Here is a 24,404-nt window from a genome sequence, read left to right as displayed (position 1 = left end):
TAATAAAAACAATAACAGTATGATGGGAGGAGGAATGTTGGCGAGTATGATGTTGGAGTGAGGGAGGGCTGGCTGGGTGTGGCTGCTCACACTCGCGGTGTTCTGAATGTGTTGATGGTGAATGTATATAGTGTGTGACAGTGTATAGTGTGTACATATGTTGTAAATATACATAAATTAGCATGATATATGGTAAATATGTGTAACATATGTGTACACAAGTGTCATCCACGTAACACAGTGTCCGTGGACAGTACGGATGTTTTACTGCCATAATATAGTGTACGTGTTCATTATACATAGGATTAGCACGTAAAAACAAATTAAATGTATTTGGAACGGTGCACAAAAAATGACCAAAAACATATTCGCAGCAACTTGCGCGCCCTGCCCCGGGCGCCCTACTGGCCCCGGGAGCGTACGTCACGGGCGAACGGGAAATGATGACGTCATGCGCCAACTTACGGACCCCATAGCAGCCAAAGTAAGTAGAATTTCGAAAAATTTTTGACATACCCATACCGAGGGAAGGGTTTTTGGCACTTAAAAAAAAAAAAAAAAAAAAAAGAATTTTTTCAAGAGAATTTATTTCCTGCGCACTAGGGTGGGGGGTGTCATATTTGGAGGTGGCGCAGTTAAAGGGTTAAAGAACATTGTGAAAGCATGTGTCGTTTTCTAACTTCAGACTTGCTTTTACTTATATGGATGGTGAAATACTAAAGAAATTGTTCATGACTTTTGTGAGACCAAAATTGGAATATGCAGCAGTTGTATGGTGCCCAAATCTAAAGAAGCACATAAATAAACTGGAAAAGGTGCAACAGCATGTTTCAAAATGGCTTCTGGAACTGAAAAACAAGAGTTATGAGGAAAGACTAGAGGCGTTAAACATGCTAAAACTAGAAGATAGTAGAAAAAGAGGTGATATGATCACCACTTAAAAATACAAGCAAGAATCAACAGAATTGACAAAGAGGAATTCCTGAAACCACCAACTTCACGAAAAAGAGAACATAGATTCACACTAAGGAAACAAGGGGAATCGAAAAAATATTAGAAAGTTTTCTTATACAGAGTGGTAGACGGTTGAAACAAGCTAAGTGAGAAGGTGGTGGAGGCCAAGACCGTCAGTAGTTTCAAAGCGTTATATGACAAAGAGTGCTGGGAAGACAGGACACCATGAGTGTAGCTCTCATCCTGTAACTACACTTAGGTAAGTACTGTGCATTATATTACAAGTGTAAACAAAACATCATACGTTCTGGAAAATGTCTGCAGGTCTCAGTGCATGCAAAAATGTTTTTATTTCTGTAAGGAAACAAAAATTGAGTTGAAAATGAGAAGTCACCAAAATTTGCAACAGGTCAATTCACAATTACAGTACAGTACTCTAGTTCCAATGTTTGAGGATTCATTGCACAGAATGTATACTGTAGAGCAATACCGATCTCTATACAGTATCTTGAAAATTTAAACAATGTACACTTAGATTTTAGCACACGTGATTTAGCTGCCGAGAGCTAGTGCAGCAATAACGACGGAAGAATTGTACCTGAGAGAGTCGGCACAGCAGTTACAGAGACACAGGTGACGACACGGCAGGATCAGCGTGTCCCGCAGGTTACACATGCAGATGACACACTCGGCTCCGTTATCTTCAATATCTTCCTCAGTTGAAACCTGAAACACAACCATTGTCTGCCTTATTCTTCATAAATCAATAATACCATGACCTCGGTTGAAACCTGAAACACAACCATAGTCTGCCTTATTCTTCATAAATCAATAATACCATGACCTCGGTTGAAACCTGAAACACAACCATAGTCTGCCTTATTCTTCATAAATCAATACCATGAAACTGTTCATATTTATTGATCAAATGCTTCGCCTCTCAATCAAATCAGAATTAATCTTTGTGTCACCCTTGCCACTGGTTCACACATCACACAGTGCAATGAAGACAAGGATTAAAGGTTTCTAATCTGTTGTCAAAAAAGCTGTTGCACACCATTTTTTTTTGTTTGGCAATAAAAATACATTTAAAGACAGAAAATAAATGAACATAAGTATAAAGGAAACTGCTGCAGGCCTATTGGCCCACGAGGTAGTTCCTACTGATCCACACGAATACAATCCACACATGTAACTAGTGAAAGAAAATGAGGTATGGAAAGTAAAGAGTTGTGAATTTGACAAAATTAACAAGAAAATAGAATCATATGGTGAACAACTCTAAGAAACCCTAAAGGCCAATAGAAAGTTAGACATGGATATTCAAATAAAAACTTCATGATGGACAACTCGCATAGAGGAGGTTAATAAATAACTAGAAAAGTACAAAGAGGAAATTAAAGAGACGTATGCCAAGTTGTAAAAGAGAAAGAAACAATCAAGGTAGTGTGTTCGGAAGTCATAACCAGAAATGACCAACAAGAAGCAGAAGTTAGGCAAGAAATTAAGAAAGAACAGGTTACAAACAGTAAACTACAGTAGTACAAAACACTGCAGGTAGAAGTTCATAATAAGTTTTGGGTGTTTAGAAAAGGAAATATTATCTAGGATAGACAGAGCAGCAGAAGAGATGAAATTCATGGAAAAAATAGTAGGTATAGTAGAAGGCCTAAATTCAAAGGAAAATGTCAGTGATTTTAGAATAGGAAAATATGAAAAAGACAAGAACCTGCCCCTTAAGGGTGACATTTAATGGAGTGAAACATATGACAGAAGTTCTTAGAAATGCCAGGAATTTGCAGTGATGAGGTTGGCAAACTTTGGTAAAAAAAGACAAGACCTTTCAAAGGAAAACAAAGAAAAGTTGAAAACAAACCTCGATGAAGCAAAACGTCTAAATGGGAATAGCAATGAAAAAGAAAGAATTCGTTTTACCTACAAAGTGTTAGGGACTGGAAAGATAGTAAAATGGTAAATAAAGACAAAGCAACAAAATCATTTGAAGAAGGGGGGGGGGTGTAAAGAATAAAGGGAAAGGGAACATGTTCCTGAAAATTGTATATACCAACATGGATGGAGTGAGATAAAAAAAAAAAACCAGCGTTGAATGTAATGAAACGCCATTTTCTGGGTGAGCCCCGGAGGCTCCCTGGAGCTTATCGGGCTAATGTGTGTTATGTTAGACCGGGACATTAGCTAAGGAGTTCAGACCTACCAGGGACCAGCGCCAGAACCTGGCCCCTTCAGAGAGGTTTCAGGGAGCAATGGCCCTGGAAAACCCCATATGGTTGGGGGTTTTCCTTATCTGCCATCGACCGGGGTTAGGCACCCAGAAAGGTAGGCGTAACAAAACAAACCCCACATGGTAAGAAACTACAACAAAAACCGAACAGAGAGGTAGAAAACTCCCTACAATCCCAAGGAAACAAGCAAACAAGCAAACATCACACTTTACTGCCGCGCCGATCGTCCGCGCAGCCCTCCCCACCCCGGGAGGGGGAGGGGGGAGCCCCGGACCTACCGCGCCGGCTGCCAAGCTCCAGTTCGGAAGCTAAGCTTCAACCAACGCGAAAAAACCGCCGACCGGTGGGAGGGAGGGTTTCCAGGGAGCCTCCAGGGCTCACCCAGAAAATGGCGTTTCATTACATTCAACGCTGGTTTTCTGTGGGGAGCCCCTACGGCTCCCTGGAGCTTCATACCCAAAGAGAAGGAAAAGAAAGGGCTAACCCGGGAGGCAGCCGCCACAAACTCTGCAACGCAAAGCCAAGACAACCGGTCGCAAACCGGCGACCCAAGGCAACAAGAACGCCCAAGAACAGACGCACATATGGATGGGCGGCCAAAAACCTGTGCGACCCACAATTCCCTGCGCCCGAAATGAGCCCGAGACGTCACCAACACAGCAGCAATTGCTGCAAACGTCTGAACAGCACGGGCGCAAAGACAGACCGCAGTAAGAAGGAAAACACTGCGGACGACCCGGGAGACCCGAGCCCTGAAAACAGGGAACGAAGGAACCGGATCAACCACAGCGCATCCCCAGGCACGGTACGCCGGCAACAGCAAAAAGCACAACTGGACAACACAGGACGCACCCCCCGGCCAAACCAAACAAGTACCAATACCCCAAGAACCCCTCCGGAAAGCAGCCGTCTCGACCGTCGCCAGGACAGAGAAAGGCTGCACACCAATAAAGCTACCACCAGTACCAAAGAGGAGGAAACTGAAACCGAAGGGGCTACCACAAACTGAGGGGAAGAGAAGAAGGCACCCTGAACAAGGACCAGGATGGCTCAGGCGACTCATGAGCAGGCCGGAGGGGAAACAAAACGCGAGAAGACGTAATAACCGTCATACAGTCTCCAAGACGAAGCTCGCAGGTGGGACACCGTCAACAAAGCCACCTGAACACCATAGAGATGGCGATACCTGCGTCAAAATACCAGACGCGAAGAGCCAAAGAGAAGGCCGAACCAGTCACGGACAGGACCGATTCGGCCTGCTGAAAGAGGCGAAGCCTCAGGAAAAACGCCCCGGGTACGGACACCTATCAAGCAGCGTCTGAAAAGAAGGCCGGGCCGGCCACAGTGGAACCATAAGGACTGTTCTCGTGGGAACGGGCTGCAACTGAGCCAGAACCCGAAGCAACAGCTGGACCGGGAGAAGAGGTACAGGTACCCCCCACCTCGACCAGGCCTGCCGAAAGCCTCCACCGTGAAGTCCTCGCAGGTGGGAAGGGCGCCACAAAACGGGCGACGCCTAGACCACGCCGACCCGAAGACGTCCATGGCCAGGAGTCCATAAGCCCAACAGAGCCAACAAAACGAATCGGCGACGACTGGCCAACCCACGAAGAGGAATGAACCGAGACAGCTGTCCACCAGGACGCAGGACACACCCCGGACACGAACCACACGGTTAACCAAACCCCCTGTGGTTCCGGCAAGAACCACCAGAGAACAGTCCAAACAGAGCTGAATGGTAGAGTACCTAGTGACCCAAACCCTCCGAAGCGCAAACCAGACAGCCATGAACACCTGAACCGGGCTGTGAGCCCGACGGACAGACAGACTCCATCAACCTCGGCCGACCTGGTGAGCACAGGTCACAAAGCCCCAGCCGAGAGACGACCCGTCCGTGAACACATCGAGCGAAGGCTCGGGGAGCCGCCAAGGCACGGAACCCCGAAAACCCCAAAGAGGAAGCTGGTGACGCAGCACCAACACCAGATCCCCAGAGGAACCCAAGGAATGCAAGAGGCGGAAGTGGAGTCTCCGTAGGAACCAACCGACGCCGGAGCCAAACCCGACTCCGCGGGCAGACAAGCACGCCGAAGTGCAAACTCCCGCACAACCGCCCAAGCAACCGCTGAGCAACCCGGGACCCCCTCCTGAACAGCCAAAGGCGGGACCACAGCCACAGTAACACTTCTGGAGGGAAGACAATGAGGGGCCCAAGAGCCTGAAACAAGGCCCAGGTCCGAACCAGGGACGGAAACAGAAGGTAAAACCTCCAGATCACCAGGAAACCAAACCCAGCGATCTGGAAAGAACCATCCCCTGGCGAGCAGACAAGCGGACTGACTGGGAGCCCACACCAGCCAGTCGTCGAGGTAGGCCAGACACCGAATCTCAGACGCAGACAGGGCACTAAGATCCGGTAAAGATGCAAAGAGTATACAAAGTGCCCTTCACAAAATAGGGAATGCAATAAAAACAGCAAACCTGAAGCCCCACCACCAAAGCATTGTATGACAATCATATGAAGACATATAATGACATATGACAATCATTATATGACAATATGATGTTAAAAGCTCTGTACCTCAAGGTACAGTCCTTGCACCGCTACTGTTCCTTATTCTCATATCTGATATAGACAAAAATACACGCCACAGCTTCGTGTCGTCCTTTGCAGATGACACAAAAATCAGCATGAAAATTACCTCTGCAGAAGACATTGAAAAACTACAAGCAGATGTCAACAAAGTTTTTGATTGGGCAGCAGAAAATAACATGATGTTTAACAGTGATAAATTTCAGGTACTCAGGTACGGCAAAAATGAGGATCTGAAACATAATACAGGGTACAAAACACAATCGAATCTTCCCATAGTAGGAAAACAGCATGTCAAGGATTTGGGAATAATGATGTCCGACGATCTAACGTTTAGGGAGCATAACCAAGCAAATATCGCGTCAGCCAGAAAAATGATCGGATGGATTACGAGAACTTTCAAATCCAGGGATCCCATCACAATGGTTGTACTCTTCAAGTCACTTGTGCTGTCCCGTCTCGAGTACTGCTCAGTACTCACTTCCCCCTTCAGAGCAGGAGAGATTGCTGAAATAGAGGGAATACAGAGAACATATACGGCACGCATAGACGAGATAAAACACCTAAATTATTGGGATCGTCTCAAAGCTCTCCAAATGTACTCTCTAGAAAGGAGACGAGAGAGATACCAAATAATATACACCTGGAAAATACTGGAGGGTCAGGTCCCAAATCTACACAGTAAAATAACAACGTACTGGAGTGAATGATATGGAAGAAAATGCAAGATTGAACCTGTGAAGAGCAGAGGTGTCATAGGCACAATCAGAGAGCACTGTATAAACATCAGGGGTCCGCGGTTGTTCAACGTCCTCCCAGCGAGCATAAGAAATATTGCCGGAACAACCGTGGACATCTTCAAGAGAAAACTGGACGGTTTTCTAAGAGAAGTTCCGGATCAGCCGGGCTGTGGTGGGTACGTGGCCCTGCGGGCCGCTCCAAGCAACAGCCTGGTGGACCAAACTCTCACAAGTCGAGCCTGGCCTCGGGCCGGGCTTGGGGAGTAGAAGAACTCCCAGAACCCCATCAACCAGGTATCAACCAACCAGGTATGACAATTATAATCAAAGCATTATATGACAAAGAGTGCTGGGAAGACGGGACACCACGATAGTAGCTCTCATCCTGTAACTACACTTAGGTAAGTACACATAGGTAATTACCAACCGTGCTAGCCCCAGAAAAACTGGAGAGGAACGTGCCAAGAAGTGACCTGGAGGTCCAGGTCCACCATCCATGCACCCGGCCCTAACAGAATCCGAACAGGAGACAACAGTCCTCCGAGCAGGGCAGAGGATCCAGGGCGCAGACGGAAGTAGTCCAGAAGAACTGCAGACTGGAAAAGCTCATGACTGCAAAGAGCAGACGGGAAAAGCCCATGACTGCAAAGAGCAGACGGGAAGCCCAGAAGGATGGGGCGGATCGACCACGCCCCACGCACCCACGAAGAGGAAATGACGAAGCGCAGGGAAGAAGCCCACCCCGCCAGCTCTGAACCCCCCCCAAGGGGGAGAAGCCGTCCTCCGACGCCAGCAGAGGCCGGAAGACAACCCAAAGCGCCCACCAACAGCGGGACCAAGCGAGAGGCAACAGAGCAAGCTGCTCCCCCAGCGCCCAGTCAACAGAGAAGGGAACAGAACCCCTTCAGAAAGAAAAAGTACACTACCGAAGTCATGAGGAGAGACTACGGGAATGAAACCACACTTCGCTGGAAGAGGAAGTGAAGGGAGACCTGATCACCACATACAAGATACCCAAGGGAATCGACAGGGTTGAGAAGGACAGGCTATGTAACACAAGGGGCACATGCACTAGGGGACACAGGTGGAAACTGAGTACCCAAAAGAGCCACAGATAGAATTAAAGTTTTTTTTTTTTTTTTTTTTTTTTTGAGTGTCAGAATGGGAACGGGAAAGCACTAAGAAGTAATGTGGCGACTCCTCACACAAGTAACGAGGCTGACCCCCATACAATGTCACATGTAGACATGACAGAGCCCAAGAGGCACAGGAACCGATACACCTGTTGACGGACGGTTGAGAGGCAGGACCAAGGAGCCAGAGCTCAACCCCCACAAGCACAACTAGGTGAGGACATATATTGTAAAAGCACAAGCCGCCGACTAGTGGCAAAGAGCACTACGCCGGCCAGGCAAAGAAGGCACAAAACTGCATCAAAAGGCCCACCTCGACAGCAAAACCACAAAGTCCCAGCACAACCACAACATGTGCCAAGACCCAAAAAGCTCAGTCTGCAAGCCAGGAAGACCCCGGAACCCCAAAAGGCAGAACCGGGTCACACGAGGAAACAAAGTCCCCTGAACCCACAAAAGGGGGCCCAAGAGGAAGAAACCTCCAGAACGAAACCAAGGAACCCAAAGGAACCCAGAATCGAACCAGGGGGAGCCCAAACCACCACATTTGCCGGCGGAGAACACCACTAAAAGGCAAAGCACAGACCCCAGCAGAACGCCCTGGGAAAACGGTCCCAACAGACCGAAAACCGAGGGGCAAGGTGTGGGAGCAAGCATACCAGCCAGGGGCACTGAGCCTAAACCCAGAGGCTCAGACCCAAAATCAACACCCAAACGTTCCCAGAGGAACAGGTAACGGCAAGAAAACACCAGAAAAACAAAGAAACGACAACAGGAGAACAAAAACCCTGCAAATTTTTTGAAAACTCACCAGAGACGCTCGCTCGCACACCCAGACGCATGTAAACAAACCGCAACGCCGCCCTGGTGGCCAAGCCGTGAAACCGGCAGACGAAAATGGCCGCCAGCAGGGGCTGTGACTGACGCTAAATACACAAAAACACGCCAGCAAATGTGGGAAGCTAGCAGACTGGAAGGGCGAAAAACGCCGCCCAACAGCAGAAAAACCCCTGAAGGGGCAAAACCGCCCCAGAACCGCTAGCAGGCAACCCCCACAGCCCCGGGAACCAACAACAGAGGCCCCGGGGCAGAGCCGTCCTCCAAGCCCTCCGCCCTTAAAGAAAAGCAAGAGCCCATGGGAAAGGCAACAAGAAAGGGCCGCTGGTAAGACCCAGAAGCCTTGGCAGGAGGCACAGGCTCAAACCTCCGTCCCCAACCCGAACGGGGCATCCCCCGAAAACCGCCCGAGTCTCTGCCGCAACTGAACCCTGCCCCGACCCCGAAACCCGCAGACGGTCCGGAGCCGGGAACATGGAGAGAAAGGGGCGAGCAGCACCTAACCAAACGGGGCGGCCACGGGCATTCGAGTGGGAAACCAACCTAGCATGTTGCAGCAACCTAACCTAGCTTGCAACACGGATGCCGCCTGTACTCTGAACAGTAATAACATCAGGAGAGTACTGGAGAACAAGCAGAGAATCACTCGCAAGACTCCGGGTCAAGGTGTCAGTGACTCAACCGGCAGCATGACGGAGGTAAAAATGGCGACTGTCACCCGGAGACAAGGGAACAGCAACCAACGATCCCGTTCAAGACGGGTAGGAACCCGGAAGACACATTCAATGGTCCCCCGAGCCCAGACAGGGGTTTCCAGGGCCCGTAGGGTAACAACTAACGGGAAGCCCGGGCAAGGTGTTGCTAACCGGTTAAGAAACCCAAACATAACAAGAGGGTAGATTATAGCACTGAAAACCCCTGAGACGTGTACAAGCACGGGGGCCTAGCAGAGGGCCGCCAAACACTACCAGTGGAACTATAACCACCTTAGGCAGACCCCCACCAGGCAAGAAAATGAAAAACAAAAGAAAAACCCCGCAAAAGTACACCGTCTCCAGAGGCAACAGAAACCGGCCGCCGCTTAGGTGGCAGGCTGCGCAACACCTTGACGCCCTAACCAGCACAATACCAATCCCTACCCAGGGCCAAACAAGGGCCCCAAGCCCCAGCTGGCCCCAAGGGCGAGGCAAATGCCGAGCAGCAAGAACCTCTACGGGAATGGTTCCCGAACGCCCCAGGGAAGATAACCCTGTAACGCAAGGGCAGTACTCACAGGGCGCTTAGGGAAGTCAGCCACTAAGCACATGCAGCCCCGGCACTGATGAAGTACTCCTGGCCACCGCACACCACAACACACGGCAGTGAACGCCACACAAGGCAAACGCCGCCTAGGAAACTGAGGCCAGAGAAGCGTCAATCCCGGTTGACATTAGCGAACGAACTGAAGCTTGGCAGCCGGCGCGGTAGGTCCGGGGCTCCCCCCTCCCCCTCCCGGTGTGGGGAGGGCTGCGCGGACGATCGGCGCGGCAGTAAAGTGTGATGTTTGCTTGTTTGCTTGTTTCCTTGGGATTGTAGGGAGTTTTCTACCTCTCTGTTCGGTTTTTGTTGTAGTTTCTTACCATGTGGGGTTTGTTTTGTTACGCCTACCTTTCTGGGTGCCTAACCCCGGTCGATGGCAGATAAGGAAAACCCCCAACCATATGGGGTTTTCCAGGGCCATTGCTCCCTGAAACCTCTCTGAAGGGGCCAGGTTCTGGCGCTGGTCCCTGGTAGGTCTGAACTCCTTAGCTAATGTCCCGGTCTAACATAACACACATTAGCCCGATAAGCTCCAGGGAGCCGTAGGGGCTCCCCACAGAAAAACTGGAACTAAGAGATACAATTCAGCTTAAGGTCCCAGATATTGTTGCACTAACAAAGACGAAACTTTAAGAAAATATTTAAAATGAGGTGGTATTGCCAAGGGGCTACTTAGTTTGGAGACATGACAGAAAAACTAGGAAGGGGGAAGAGTGGCTGTGCTGGTGAGAGAACACCTGAAGGTAAGTGTGTTAATGATCAAAAACCGTCAAGATGTTAACATATTGGCATTGCAGGTCTGGAATCAGAATAATAAACTGATAATTGTAAATGCCTACAGCCCACCAACAAGCAACACATGGACAAAGGAGGAACTGGATGACAAACGAGAGGGCCTTTTAATGGTCATGATATGTGAGATCAGATAAAGATAAGTCACGACTGTTGGTACTGAGGGAATTCAACTTTAAAGCTGGGAGGCCTACGAAGCAAAAACTGGGAGGCCTACGAAGCAAAAACGGAGGACATTTGGACAGGAAGATTTGTAAATCTCATTCTGGAGACATTCATGTATCAACACGTCAAGCAGGCCACAAAAATGAGGGAAGGGGATGTTCCGTCAATACTGGATCTAATATTCACCAGGAAAGAAGAGATAGTTGACATCCAGTACCTTCCTCCCTTGAGAAAGAGTGGTCATGTCCTGTTGGAAATTAAATATGCGTTATAATCTAGAAGAGAATGGGGGCATTGAAACAGTTGATAAAGTCTACTTCAAGAGAGGACACTATGGGAACCTTAGAAAATTCTTAATGAGTTTAACTGGACAGACAGACAGGCAAGGAAGTAAATGAGATGTATGCCAAATTTTGCAAAATATACAATGAAGGCACACAAACATTCATACCAAAACAGATGAAGAACCAGAAAACAGGATTGGTTCAACAGAAAATGTGAGAGGGCCAGAGAGGGAAAGACAAGAAAATGGGTTCAATATCAGAAGAGACCTAACCAACAAACATAACAGCATTACAAACAAGCAAGAAACAATTAAACAGCAGTGAGGAGAGAAGCAAAAAGGAACTTTGAGAAAGGTATAGGCAAATGTAAAACTGATCCAGGCCTTTTCTATAACTTCATTAAAAGAATGCTACATGTAAAACCTAATATCCAGAGATTGAGGATGGGTAACAGGACTACTGAGAATGAAAAAGAAGTGTGTGAAACATTAAATGAACAGTTCCAAAAGTGTGTTTGTGCACAATGAGGATTTCAGAGAACCAGATCCAATGCCAATTCCAGAGCACACCATAGAATACAAAGAAGTTTCCCAAGATGAAGTTGTAGAATTACTCAAGGGGCTAGGAAGAAATAAAGCGATTGGACCTGATGGAGTTTCACCTAGGGTGCTGCGAGAATGTGCAACTGAGCTGAGCATTCTACTCCAATTGATATTACAGACATCCTTGTGCACAGGAATCTTCGCAGATATATGGAAAAAGGCAAACATAGCACCAATCTAAAAAAAATGGCAGTCGAGAAGAACATTACAAAAACATATGCCAAAACTAGAAGATAGAAGAAAAGAGGCGATATGATCACTAAGTACAAAATAGTAATGAGAATCGACAAAATTGATAGTGAAGAACTCCTGAGACCTTCAAGAACAAGAGGTCAGATTTAAACTAACTATACAAAGACGGTGAAGAAATATAAGAAAATTAACTTTCGCAAACAGTGGTAGACGGTTGGAACAAATTAGGCAAGAAGGTAGTGGAGGCCAAAACCGTCAGTAGTTTCAAAGCGTTATATGACAAAGAGTGCTGGGAAGACGGGACACCACGAGCGTAGCTCTCATACTGTAACTACACTTAGGTAATTACACTTAGGTAATTATGAGGGCACTCCTATTTATATCCACCCACATTGTTAATCATACACCTTTTACAGTACCTTTTGAATTAATATCTAAATTAATTACAGTAATTACAAGAACTTTAAATACAGTATAACAAAGCTAAATTAATTTAACTACAATATTGTAATCAACCATTGTTATTCTTATTGTATTGTATTTTGACTGAAACCGATAATGCAAAAAGATCAAGGGCAATACATCAGTACACGATGTAGCCTCGGCTCACAAGTTGGCTCACAAGTCAAGCCTGGCCCCGTGCCGGGCATGAGGAGCAGAACAACTCCCAGAACCCCATCCAGGTACAATCCAGGTACCTCATAATACACTCTGCCCATAATGCTGGGAAGATTAACGCCTCTAGTTCCTGCACTCGAGTGTTTTATCTCCCGTACTGCACACTATGGTGACCTGGAGCACAGTAGTCGGCATAGTTACTCACTGGGCCAAAGTTACATTTTCTTTGATTGGGCTAAGTTACATTTTCTTTGATTGGGCTAAGTTACATTTTCTTTGATTGGGCCAAAGTTACATTTTCTTTGATTGGGCCAAAGTTAAATTTTCAGACGACATGTTTCCGTACACCCAATGCCGCTGTTCACCTAGCTTGCAGTAAATAGGTACCCTGGGACAATAAAATTGTTGGAGGTTGCAACTAGGGAAAAGAGCAGCCATTGGCCTAGGGATGACCACAAACATAACAGGCTTCCTGTCCCCAACTTTGGGAAACCAAATCAAGTTAGTATATTAATCTACCCTTTCTAACCATCAGACACCGAGTCACATTTCAAGCCTTTCTAGCAAGTCCCCCACATCCGTAGAGCGACAGTCTTGCTTCATGCAGGTCGGCAATCAATCCGACTGTCCAAGTAGTTGGGCACCATTCCTTCCCTCACGTCCCATCCCAAATCCTTATCATGACCCCTTCCCAGTGCTACATAGTTGTAATGGCTTGGCAATTTCTCCTCATAACTCCCTTCCTCCATTACAAATTCAGCAAATATTTCAATACTGACCTTACAATTGTCTGCATTTTTGTTTTCTATGCCATAGATCTCCTGAAGAAGATAGGAGAGGCCATCCACAAATAGTTTCTGTTTGAGAGGTTTGAGAGCATAACCATCACTGTGTCTCTCCACCATTGCAAATGTAACGTGCGACTGACGAGGATCTGTAAAAATAAAAACGTGCATGATATTATTTTCATTGAAATGAATTCATTGTGTCGGGAGACAGGAAGCCAGTGTGTATTCATACACGTTAGGCTTATATTGAGGCCTCCATCCCCCCTTCAAGGTCAAATTACTGACCCCACCCAGAATGCAACCCCACAACAAGCTGACTAACTCCTGAGTACCTATCTTACTGCAAGGTGAACAGAGGCATTAGGTGAAAGGAAATGTGCCCCACCATTTCTGTCTCGCCCAGGATGCGAACCCAGAAGTCTCGACTGTGCTTTGAGAATGAATCCGACTGTACTACCAGGACCCAAATTCTGGGTCCATTCTGGAATGGTAACTCAACATGCTTCGGTATACAATATTCTTCTCTGTTGGCTACATGAAGAAACACGCTATGTAACTTCCCCTTAAATTTAAGCAATTTTAATATCCCTCCATAGCATGTTGAGTTACCTCAGGATCATTTACACAGTAATGCATGCAACTGGGATTCCGAGGATGAGGGTTCGATCTTATTGTATGACCACAATATATTCATATATTCTCATAGATACATCACATTTTTATGATTTGAGCAATTAAATAGGATATCTGAAATACTTTTTTAATGTTTTAGTGTACCTTATAGGAAGGTATCTAATCTTCAAAAGCAAGTTCATCACTCTACTCAAAATCTAAAACTGTGTACAGTATTTATATTTGAAAGTAACTTACCCTCTCCTTCTTCTGCTACGCAATATATCACAATAGGCAAAATCTCTCGGTCGAAGCTATACAACAGCTCTTCCTCAGGATACAGAGAAGGATCAAAGACGTGACACACTTGCGAGAACTGCTGATTCGCTCCTCGCTTGTAATGATATGTCTCCGAGTTCATGACGGGGTCACGGGGAGTGTAGCTGTGGCAAAACAAAATACACAATGCAACACAGTTCAAGCTATAAATTAAAATTCAGTTCAATTAGTCATTAGACTAAAAATGCAATGACATTAGATGATATTACTAGTGATATAAAGAGACACTCTAAAAGGTAAGTAAAGTGTCAAAACAGAACACCACCACCATATTCTGTCTCAATATATGCAGCAAAATTCTGAATTTTTACATCAATATATGCAGTAATATTCTGATACTTTACAAAGATAATTCCTCAAGACTTCCCTCCCCAAAAAAACCAGCGCTGAATGTAATGAAATGCCATTTTCTGGGTGAGTCCCAGAAGCTCCCCAGAGCTATCCAGGCTGATAAGGATATCCTAACTTTTGGCATCAGTCGATGTGGGTGGAGTTCTAGGCCTACCAGGGACCACGGACAGAACCTGGCCCCCTCAGAGAGGTACGAGGAGCAATAACCTATAGAAATGAACATGTGATTTTGGAGCATTCTATATTTGCCATCAACCAGAACAGGCACCCAGAAAGGTAAGCGCCCCAAAACAAACCCCTATATTGGTAAAAATGAAGAAAATAGACAAACGAGTGGGACAGAACTCCTCAAATGTAAACAAGCAAACAAGAATGACGTCACACGAGCTGCGCCGCACGTCTGCGCAGCTCCCCCCTCCCCAGGAGGGGAAAGGGGAAAGCCCCAGACCCCCGCTCCGGCGATCCACATCCCCAGTTCTGAGGCTGGATATCAAAATACACGTAAAACCGCCGACCAGAGAGAGGGAGGGAGGGTTACTGGGGAGCCTCCGGGCCTCACTCAGAAAATAGCGTTTCAGTACATTCTTTCTCAGGGGAGCCCCTACGGCTCCGCAGAGCTACTTCACCAAAGACAAAAGAATGGGACTTACCTGAGAGGCGGTCGGTGCTCACATCTTGACTCAAAGTCAAGACAATTGGCTGCAACCACCAACCCAAAGCAACACAAGGCCCGACTAGGCCCAGGAACGTTAACAAGGTAGCGTGCAGCCAGGACCCTGTTCAACCGCCAAAAGCCCAGCGCTCAAATGTCAGCCCAGGACATGTTACCAAAGACGGAAGCAAGAGCAGCAAACTTATGAACGTCATGGGCACTGGGATAGATCGCAGGCTGGCTAGACTTAATAATCCTGCGGACGACGTGAGAGACCCGTACCCGCGAACAGGGAAGAAGGGAAACCGGATCAACCCAAAGTGGGTCCCCGGACCAAGAAGCCATGGCACGCAAATAACGGCGGAGGGCCGCAACCGGACAAAACACATGATGCATCCCCAGCCTGACCAACCAAGCACCAACAACCCAAGGACCCCTCCAGAAAGCAGCAGTCTCATTCTTCGTCACCGTAAGAGCAGTACTGAAACGGGGGACAGCACAGCACAAGAATCCGGAGCTAGAGCCATACGACTTTGCTGTATCCCGTCAGCAGAAGAACTACGGTGTGGATCGCCGGCGCGGGGATCTGGGGCTTTCTTTCCCTTCCCCCTCCCGCAGTGGGGGAAGCTTCGCAGATATACCTGGTTGATACCTGGTTGATGGGGTTTTGGGAGTTCTTCTACTCCCCAAGCCCGGCCCGAGGCCAGACTTGACTTGTGAGAGTTTGGTCCACCAGGCTGTTGCTTGGAGCGGCCCTCAGGCCCACATACCCACCACAGCCCGGTTGGTCCGGCACTCCTTAAAGAAAACAATCTAGTTTCCTCTTGAAGACATGACAGACATGCGGTGCGGCTCGTGTGAAGTCATGCTTGTTTGCTCGTTTTCATTTGGGGAATTCTGTCCACTTGTCTATTTTTGCCGTTTTCACCAGAATAGGGGTTTGTTTTGGGGCGATTACCTTTCTGGGTGCCTGTCCCGGTCGATGGCAGATACAGAATGTTCCAAAAACCCATGTGCATTTCTATAGGCCATTGCTTCTCGTGCCTCTCTGAGGGGGCCAGATTCTGGTCGTGGTCCCCGGTAGGCCTAGAACTCCACCCACATCGACTCAGGTTCAGTTCAGGGAGCCGGTCGGCCGAGCGGACAGCACGCGGGACTTGTGATCCTGTGGTCCTGGGTTCGATCTCAGGCGCCGGCGAGAAACAATGGGCAAAGTTTCTTTCACCCTATGCCCCTGTTACCTAGCAGTAAAATAGGTACCTGGGTGTTAGTCAGCTGTCACGGGCTGCTTCCTGGGGGTGGAGGCCTGGTCGAGGACCGGGCTGCGGGGACACTAAAGCCCCGAAATCATCTCAAGATAACCTCAAGAAGACTCATGCCAAAAGTTAGGGATATCCTTATCAGCCTGGATAGCTCCCAGATAACAAAATTTTGCAAAATTTATTTTTAGATTATTTTTGTAAAAATTGGATAGGTTCCACGACAGTGACTTATGGTAAATACTGTGCAGCCGTTTGATCATCTTAGGGTATGAACGTAGTTGTTCGCAATTCAGCTTCACTAAAGACATCACAATACTGTGCTGTACATGTACATGTACATATTATACAATAAATACTATACTGCACAGTACCTATATGAAGTTACTCTCCAAGAGTCAAGGTGTTATTCACTGCATCTAAACAAGGTTATGCGCCAAGAGTCAAGGTGTTATTCACTGCATCTACACAAGGTTATGCGCCAAGAGTCAAGGTGTTATTACCTGTATCTATACAAGGTTACTTGCCAAGGTGTTATTCACTGCATCTACACAAGGTTATGTGCCAAGAGTCAAAAGTGTTATGTCATGTTCAATCTTAGGCTGATGCCCAAGTGTACATGTTGGTGTTAATCGAGTGAGGAAGCAGATGTCAAGATGCTTAGAGCCAAGCTTTTAGAGAAAGCTCAAGACATCATTAGAATGTGATTTATCTATCCAGGGTTCAGTCCTGATTTATATATCAGGATTGAACCCATCTATTTGATGGGTTCAATCCCATGATATGGCTGCAAACTTTTCTCAACTTGTGAATTCCAGCTCTTTCAACTCGCTATAAACATAAATGCACATGGTTAGGGTCGGTTGGCAAGGTCAGTTTTGACTACCAGCTGCTATGGATTCTTCTGGTGAGTATAGATCTCCCAACTACATTCAGCAACCTGGCCGAAACTCTCAGTAATTCAGATTTCTGTCCGAGTTTCGTGAAGTTTGACAAACAAAACTCGGACTCGATTTTGTCCAGATTACCTAAAGTTCCAGGTTAACAAGGATCCGGATTGGCATCTCTTACATGTATTTCTAACTTGAGCCCGATTACTCTTACAGTATTTCTAACCTAATCCCGACTCACTAATATTCCTCTTCCGCATCAAATACACTTTGAGAATAACAGGAAATGAATGCTCTTCTGTTCAGCATTAACCCTTTAACTGCGCAACGCGCCTGCAGGCCCAGGCTTCGGGTGCGCAACGCGCCTCCGGGTGTTTTTATTTTTCACGTTCGGTTCAAAACTCCCGCGGCTACATGGGGTTCACATCAGCTTCCTCAGGGCTCTTGTAAACAGACACCATCTTAAAAAAAATCATGGTCCACATTGCCGGGTGTCAGAGCCTCAGTAGTGAGTGAGCAACCAAGGCTGGAGCTCGCAGCATGAGCGTACAGCACTGCTGTTCAGCATGTGACCACAGCATCGCCTAATACAGTATTGTCAAAATATATATATAATCTGTTTTATTTAGCCATAATAGTATTATAGAAGAGCTTGAGTGTGATAATGACTGGGTACAATGTTCAAATATCAGTGATTCAATGCTGTTCACGATGTTCACAGCGCTAGCCACAGCACCACAGCATTATTTCGTCCATCTAGGAATCTTCAAACAACTTTTTAGGTTCCTTTTCAAAATAAACTTGTGGTCAATTATTCATTTACAGATATTAGTGACCAGGATTGTGGTTATAATGAGCGTTGTGCGTAGGAAGGAGGAATTTTGGTGATGGAGGGCAGAAGGGAGAGAATTGAGGTAGCCTCACTGTGGCAGTAACTCTTTGTTTTGCTCACCGTACTAGCTTCGTGGTTCACTATGAGGAACACACAGTACACGAATATATACAGTGTGTGTGAATAGTGTAATAACAGCACCAGGAGTATGTTGTGAGGAGCTATTTTGGTGAGGGAGGTGACGTCGTAATCATAGCGTCGTCTGCTGTCTGCTGTGTGATTTGTCATGCAGTGTATGGTGGCCACTGTACTGTTTGGACACAATACTGGGTTACTTGCATAGTTCTGGTAAATAAAACAAGCAGATAGGTATATATAACATGTGTAAATCATGTAATAAATACAATAACAGTATAGTGGGAGGAGCAATGTTGGCGAGTAAGATGTTGGAGTGAGGGAGGGCTGGCTGGGTGTGGCTGCTCACACTCGCGGTGTTCTGAGTATGTTGATGGTGAATGTATATAGTGTGTGACAGTGTATAGTGTGTAAATAGATTGTATATACACATAAATTAGCATGATATATGATAAATATGTGCAACATATGTGTACACAAGTGTCATGCATGTAACACAGTGTCTTCGGACAGTAGGGATGTTTTACTGCCATAATATAGTGTACGTGTTCATTATACATAGGATTAGCACGTAAAAACAAATAAAATGTGTTTGGAACTGTGCACAAAAAATGAACAAAAATATATTCGCGGCAACTTGCGCACCCCTCCCCGGCCGCCCCACTGGCCCCGGGAGCATACTGCTCTGGCGCACGGGAATGATGACGTCACGCCCCACCTTTCGGACCCCATAGCAGCCAAAGTAAGTACAATTTCGAGCTTCCGTTGCTATACCCATATACAGGGAGGGGTTTTTGACACTTTCAGAAGAAAAAAGAATTTTTTCCCGAGGTTTCATTTCTTGCGCACTGGGGGGATGTCATATTTATAGGCCGCGCAGTTAAAGGGTTAAAGAAAACAAAAAAAGTTTCTCACTTTGAATTTAGAGCACACATCATTCCTCACCAGTAAACTTTTTCTCTTAGGTCTATTATCTGCTCAAAATGAACTTTCTTCTTGTGTTTGCTGTTAACGTAGTGTCAGCCACGGCCGAAGCATTGCCCATACTTTAACCCTTAAAGTGCGCATCACTTCATATGAAGTGTAAATCGTTTTACCAGTCAACTGCGCTTCACTTCATATGAAGTGTATGGGTACCGCGCACGATTTGAATGGCCCGCGGTGTAGCTGGGGGTCCCATACGCTGCCCAGGGGCTCTAGTAAACAGCGGCCATTTTGAAAAAAAAATCCAGCTCACGATCCGATGGCATGGGAGGCCTCAGTTTAGCGAGAGTCACCATGGCGAGCGCACGGTCAAACGCCTCACGGGCACGCACCACTCAGTCCCTCACCCCAGAGCAAATAGCCCACGAATTATTCTCTGAAGGTGAAGAAAGTGTGTTTGACGATTCAGACAACGATGAGGATTATACACAGTTGTCGGGTGATAGTAGCAGCAGCAGTGAAAGTGAGAATGACCGCCATGCCATGGCGAGGCCTATACGCTCTCCCATGCCTCCTCGCCCATTTTCTACCCCAATTCTACCACGACCTCACAGTTCCTGTGGATATTTTCTGTTTGAGGGTGACGAGTCAGAGGGAGGTGACTCCTTTTCTGGGTTTAGTGACTCAGATCAAAGTTTTATTGAGCCTGTGGCTGGTACCAGTGGTGTAACTGGGCGAGAAATTGTCGCGTCAGCAGCATCTCGCCCGGCCAAGCACCATCGCATGGCACCACATGAGGGACCAAGACCCTCGTGTTCACGTGCACCCACCTCACGTGCACCCACCTCACGTGCACGTAGCCGCCGTGCTTCTCGCAGACGGTATTCAGCTCCTGGTCGCCGGTATGCATCGCTTCCTCGCCGTCTTTCCTCTGCATCTCGCAGGACGCCTGGTGTACTTGAGTGGAGTGATGGTGACGATTTTATTCCTAATATTCCTCACTTTGACGATAAAGATGTAGGGATTACAAACCTTTTCCCTAATCAAGGTGAGGACATGGCTGAGATGGAATATTTTACAGCATTCTATGATGAACCACTCATGGAATACATTGTACACCAAACGAACCTGCATGCTGCTTACCTGATTGAGAGGGAAATCACAGAATTTTCACGACTGCAGCGTTGGAAAAATACCACAGTGGCGGAAATGTATGTGTTTTTGGCACTCTGTTTGTTGATGAAGCACTGTCACAAACATGCAATAAATGACTATTGGAGCAAGGACAAGACAATACCAACACCTTTATTCAGGAAATATATGTCACGAGACAGGTTTCAGATACTCCTCAGGTGTCTACATTTTGGAAGTGTTCAGGACCGAACACCTGATGATAGACTGTGGCGAGTGAGGCACTACATGAACGATGTTATTGGAAAATTCAGAGATTTTTACGTACCAGCACAGAAGCTGGTGGTTGATGAATCTCTCATACTTTTCAAGGGACGTGTTCCATTCAAACAGTACATTCCCTCAAAACGAAACCGATTTGGCCTGAAATTTTTTGTTCTTTGTGATTGTGAGACAGGATACGTGTTACACATGATTCTGTACTCGGCTAGTGATGTAGACATTCCCGGTAACGACGAACATGGATTCTCGGGGAGTGTAGTGAAGACCATCATGGCTCCGTGGATGAACAAGGGACACATTTTATACACAGATAATTACTATACAAGTCCCTTGCTAGCTCGGTTCTTGCTAGAAAATAGAACCGGATTGGTTGGTACAGTAAAGCCACAACGAAGGGAAATGCCTGTGTTTGACAACGACATTGCAGTTGGTGAGTGTCAGAGAAGGAAAAGTGATAACATTCTGTCAGTTCGGTGGAAAGACAAAAGAGAGGTGAACTTGTTGACAACAATTCATGATGGAACAATGGTGAACAGTGGGAAAGTGAGCCATAAAACAAATGCACCACTATATAAGCCAGACTGTGTTTTAGACTATAATATCAACATGCGGTTGATTGATAAATCAGACATGATGATTGGCACTGCAGAGTGTGTGCGGAAGACATGTAGGTGGACGAAAAAAGTGTTCTTCCCTCTTGTGGACATGAGCATGCTGAACTGTTTCAACATGTACCTTGTGAGAACTGGACGTAAGCCCACTTTCCGTGACTTTGTATTTGATGCTGCAATACAGTTATTAGGAAAGTTTGCAAAAGATGTCCCAGGTATTCAGCGGCCCATCATAAACCCACTGTTGCAGCATGCTGGTACTCCACGCCTCGCTCACACTGAAGGCTTCCTAGCACACAAACTTAAGTATTTGCCACCTGGTGTGAAGCGTGCAATAGCCCAACGTGATTGCTTGGTGTGTAAAACAACGACACGTAGAGACAAGAAACGGAAGCTTGTGCAAACATGGTGTGAAACGTGTGGTATCCCATTATGTGCTGTCGACTGCTTCAATGACTACCACAGTCTAGAAATCTTCTAAGTGTGCTTCAAAGTGTGTATAGCGTGTGCGAGTGTGTAAATATGTAAACATATAAGCAGATAGCGTGTGTGTAAATATATACAAATATAAGCAGAACATACAATATAATAGACTGTAATGACATATTATATTGCCGTAATTGAAAACAATTGTGTGCGCCTGTGTATACTCAAATATGCAACAATTATTGATACAAAATATGTTCAAACAGTATTTGAAACACAATTAGTGAAAAAAAATTAGATAAAATGCGCTTAGACATTGTAAATAAATAGCACGAAAATATATTTGTGGCAACTCTGGCTGTTTGAGGACCGCGCGCAACACCTCCCGGGCGTGTACTGCATGAGCGAACATGCAGATTGTGACGTCATCACCGAGCTTCTCGGCTCTATTGCAACAAAAGTAAGTACAATAGAATTTTTTTTTTATTTTTCCCGTGATCAGTGAACAGAACTTAACAGATTAGCAAAAAAAAAAAAATTTTTTTTTTTTTCAAAATGACATGCGCCTGTGCGGATAGCAGGATATTAGACCCCGAGCATGTTAAGGGTTAAGCCATGGTGGCAGGATTGTCACAAATTTTCAGTGAAATAAAATGTGCATGCAGAGAAGTTAGGTTATTGACAAAATAAATAATATAGGTTACACATAAAAATCACAATAGCGTGATGCATCAAATGAACAAATCCACGAATGATTAGGGGGCATCTGAGATCCTCTCGGATGTAGGTTCGAACCCTCATCACGGCCCTTGTGGATTGGTTCAAATAACATAGGCCTTATTACCAATAATTTGGAGACTCCTTTTGTCCCTTTTGTTACCCCAATCTTTCCAATTTCTTGGTCCCCCCTTCCCCCCCCCCCCCCACATCACTGTAACTGTTTCCTGCTCTATTAGGTACTCTCTCACCTATTTCAGTGCTCTTCTGGTTGCTCCCACCCTGACTCTCAAATTTATGTAGTAATGTTGAACATTACGTATGTTCCATAGTACTGTACATTACATGTACAGTATGTCAAAGGCTTTTTGGAAGTCTAAAAAATGCAATCTTTCCATCCTTTTGTTGAACTCCAGAAGGTTTGTTATGCATGAGTTCTGATCTCTAAAGCCATACTGCTGTTATTTACAAAACTAATTTTCTCTAGATGATCAACTAATCTTTTAGTTATTTATTATAATCTTTTTAGTTTTACTATACTTTCATGAATTTCTTAGAAGCATCCATGTAATTGGTCGTCGCCCAGAAGCATCCATGTAATTGGTCGTCGCCCAGAAGCATCCATGTAATTGGTCGTCGCCCAGAAGAATCCATGTAATTGGTCGTCGCCCAGAAGCATCCATGTAATTGGTCGTCGCCCAGAAGCATCCATGTAATTGGTCGTCGCCCAGAAGCATCCATGTAATTGGTCGTCGCCCAGAAGCATCCATGTAATTGGTCGTCGCCCAGAAGCATCCATGTAATTGGTCGTCGCCCAGAAGCATCCATGTAATTGGTCGTCGCCCAGAAGCATCCATGTAATTGGTCGTCGCCCAGAAGCATCCATGTAATTGGTCGTCGCCCAGAAGCATCCATGTAATTGGTCGTCGCCCAGAAGCATCCATGTAATTGGTCGTCGCCCAGAAGAATCCATGTAATTGGTCGTCGCCCAGAAGAATCCATGTAATTGGTCGTCGCCCAGAAGCATCCATGTAATTGGTCGTCGCCCAGAAGCATCCATGTAATTGGTCGTCGCCCAGAAGAATCCATGTAATTGGTCGTCGCCCAGAAGCATCCATGTAATTGGTCGTCGCCCAGAAGCATCCATGTAATTGGTCGTCGCCCAGAAGCATCCATGTAATTGGTCGTCGCCCAGAAGCATCCATGTAATTGGTCGTCGCCCAGAAGCATCCATGTAATTGGTCGTCGCCCAGAAGCATCCATGTAATTGGTCGTCGCCCAGAAGCATCCATGTAATTGGTCGTCGCCCAGAAACCAGTGCCGAACCATTTACACAAAATCTAACAAAATATTTACAACTGCACTTTTTTTTTTTTAAAGACTCTTTTTGGTGGCTCCCCGTCCAGCCCTGACTTGAGCTGGACGGTAGAGCAACGGTCTCGCTACATGCAGGTCGGAATTCAATCCCCGACCTTCCAAGTCGGGGATTGGAAGGTAAGATTGGAAGCTTACCACTAGCAGTCTCCGTGGTGCAGTGGTAAGACACTCGCCTGGCGTTCCGCGAGCGCTTTGTCATGGGTTCGTATCCTGGCCGGGGAGGATTTACTGGGCGCAAATCCTTAACTGTAGCCTCTGTTTAACTCAACAGTAAAATGTGTACTTGGTTGTAACAATGATTCTTCGCGGTGGGGATCGTGTTCCAGGGACCTGCCCGAAACGCTACGCGTACTAGTGGCTCTACAAGAATGTAACAACTCTTGTATATATCTCAAAAAAAAAAAAAAAAAAAAAAAAGTGGTTGGGCACCATTCCTTTCCCATTCCTTTATATGGTTTGGCTCTGGCCAAACCATATAAGCTGTCCGTCATTGGCCACTGTCATTGTTGTCCAATGTTAATATTTTGGTTCACATTATTTTTGTAGGCTGTTTTGGCCATTTTTTTGCCTTAAGCCTACTCGTGCTCCTATCGAGCCTTCTTGGACTTTGGATAAGGTTCTGGGTT

General features: G+C 46.2%; 1 protein-coding gene across 15 annotated transcripts in view; it reads right to left on the bottom strand.

Annotated features, from left to right (window-relative positions):
- Mrgn1 (Mahogunin ring finger 1) overlaps positions 1-24,404 on the bottom strand; it is a 153,430-nt gene that overhangs the window by 104,972 nt on the left and 24,054 nt on the right. For all 15 annotated transcript variants that reach the window (XR_011228478.1, XR_011228479.1, XM_069324537.1 and 12 more), the window contains 3 exons: positions 14,111-14,295; positions 13,232-13,386; positions 1,553-1,680 (listed from right to left, as the gene is read on the bottom strand). Coding sequence is in view for 13 of the 15 variants with exons in the window: in XM_069324537.1 (XP_069180638.1) it covers positions 1,553-1,680; positions 13,232-13,386; positions 14,111-14,295 (468 nt within the window). In the remaining 2 variants the exon portion in view is untranslated. The remainder of the gene's footprint in view (positions 1-1,552; positions 1,681-13,231; positions 13,387-14,110; positions 14,296-24,404) is intronic.

The sequence above is a fragment of the Procambarus clarkii genome, chromosome 14 (assembly GCF_040958095.1).
Source record: "Procambarus clarkii isolate CNS0578487 chromosome 14, FALCON_Pclarkii_2.0, whole genome shotgun sequence".
In the NCBI taxonomy this organism is placed as follows: domain Eukaryota; kingdom Metazoa; phylum Arthropoda; class Malacostraca; order Decapoda; family Cambaridae; genus Procambarus; species Procambarus clarkii.
Note: the sequence above shows the minus strand (reverse complement) of the source record. Positions and strands in the feature narration are given on the sequence as shown.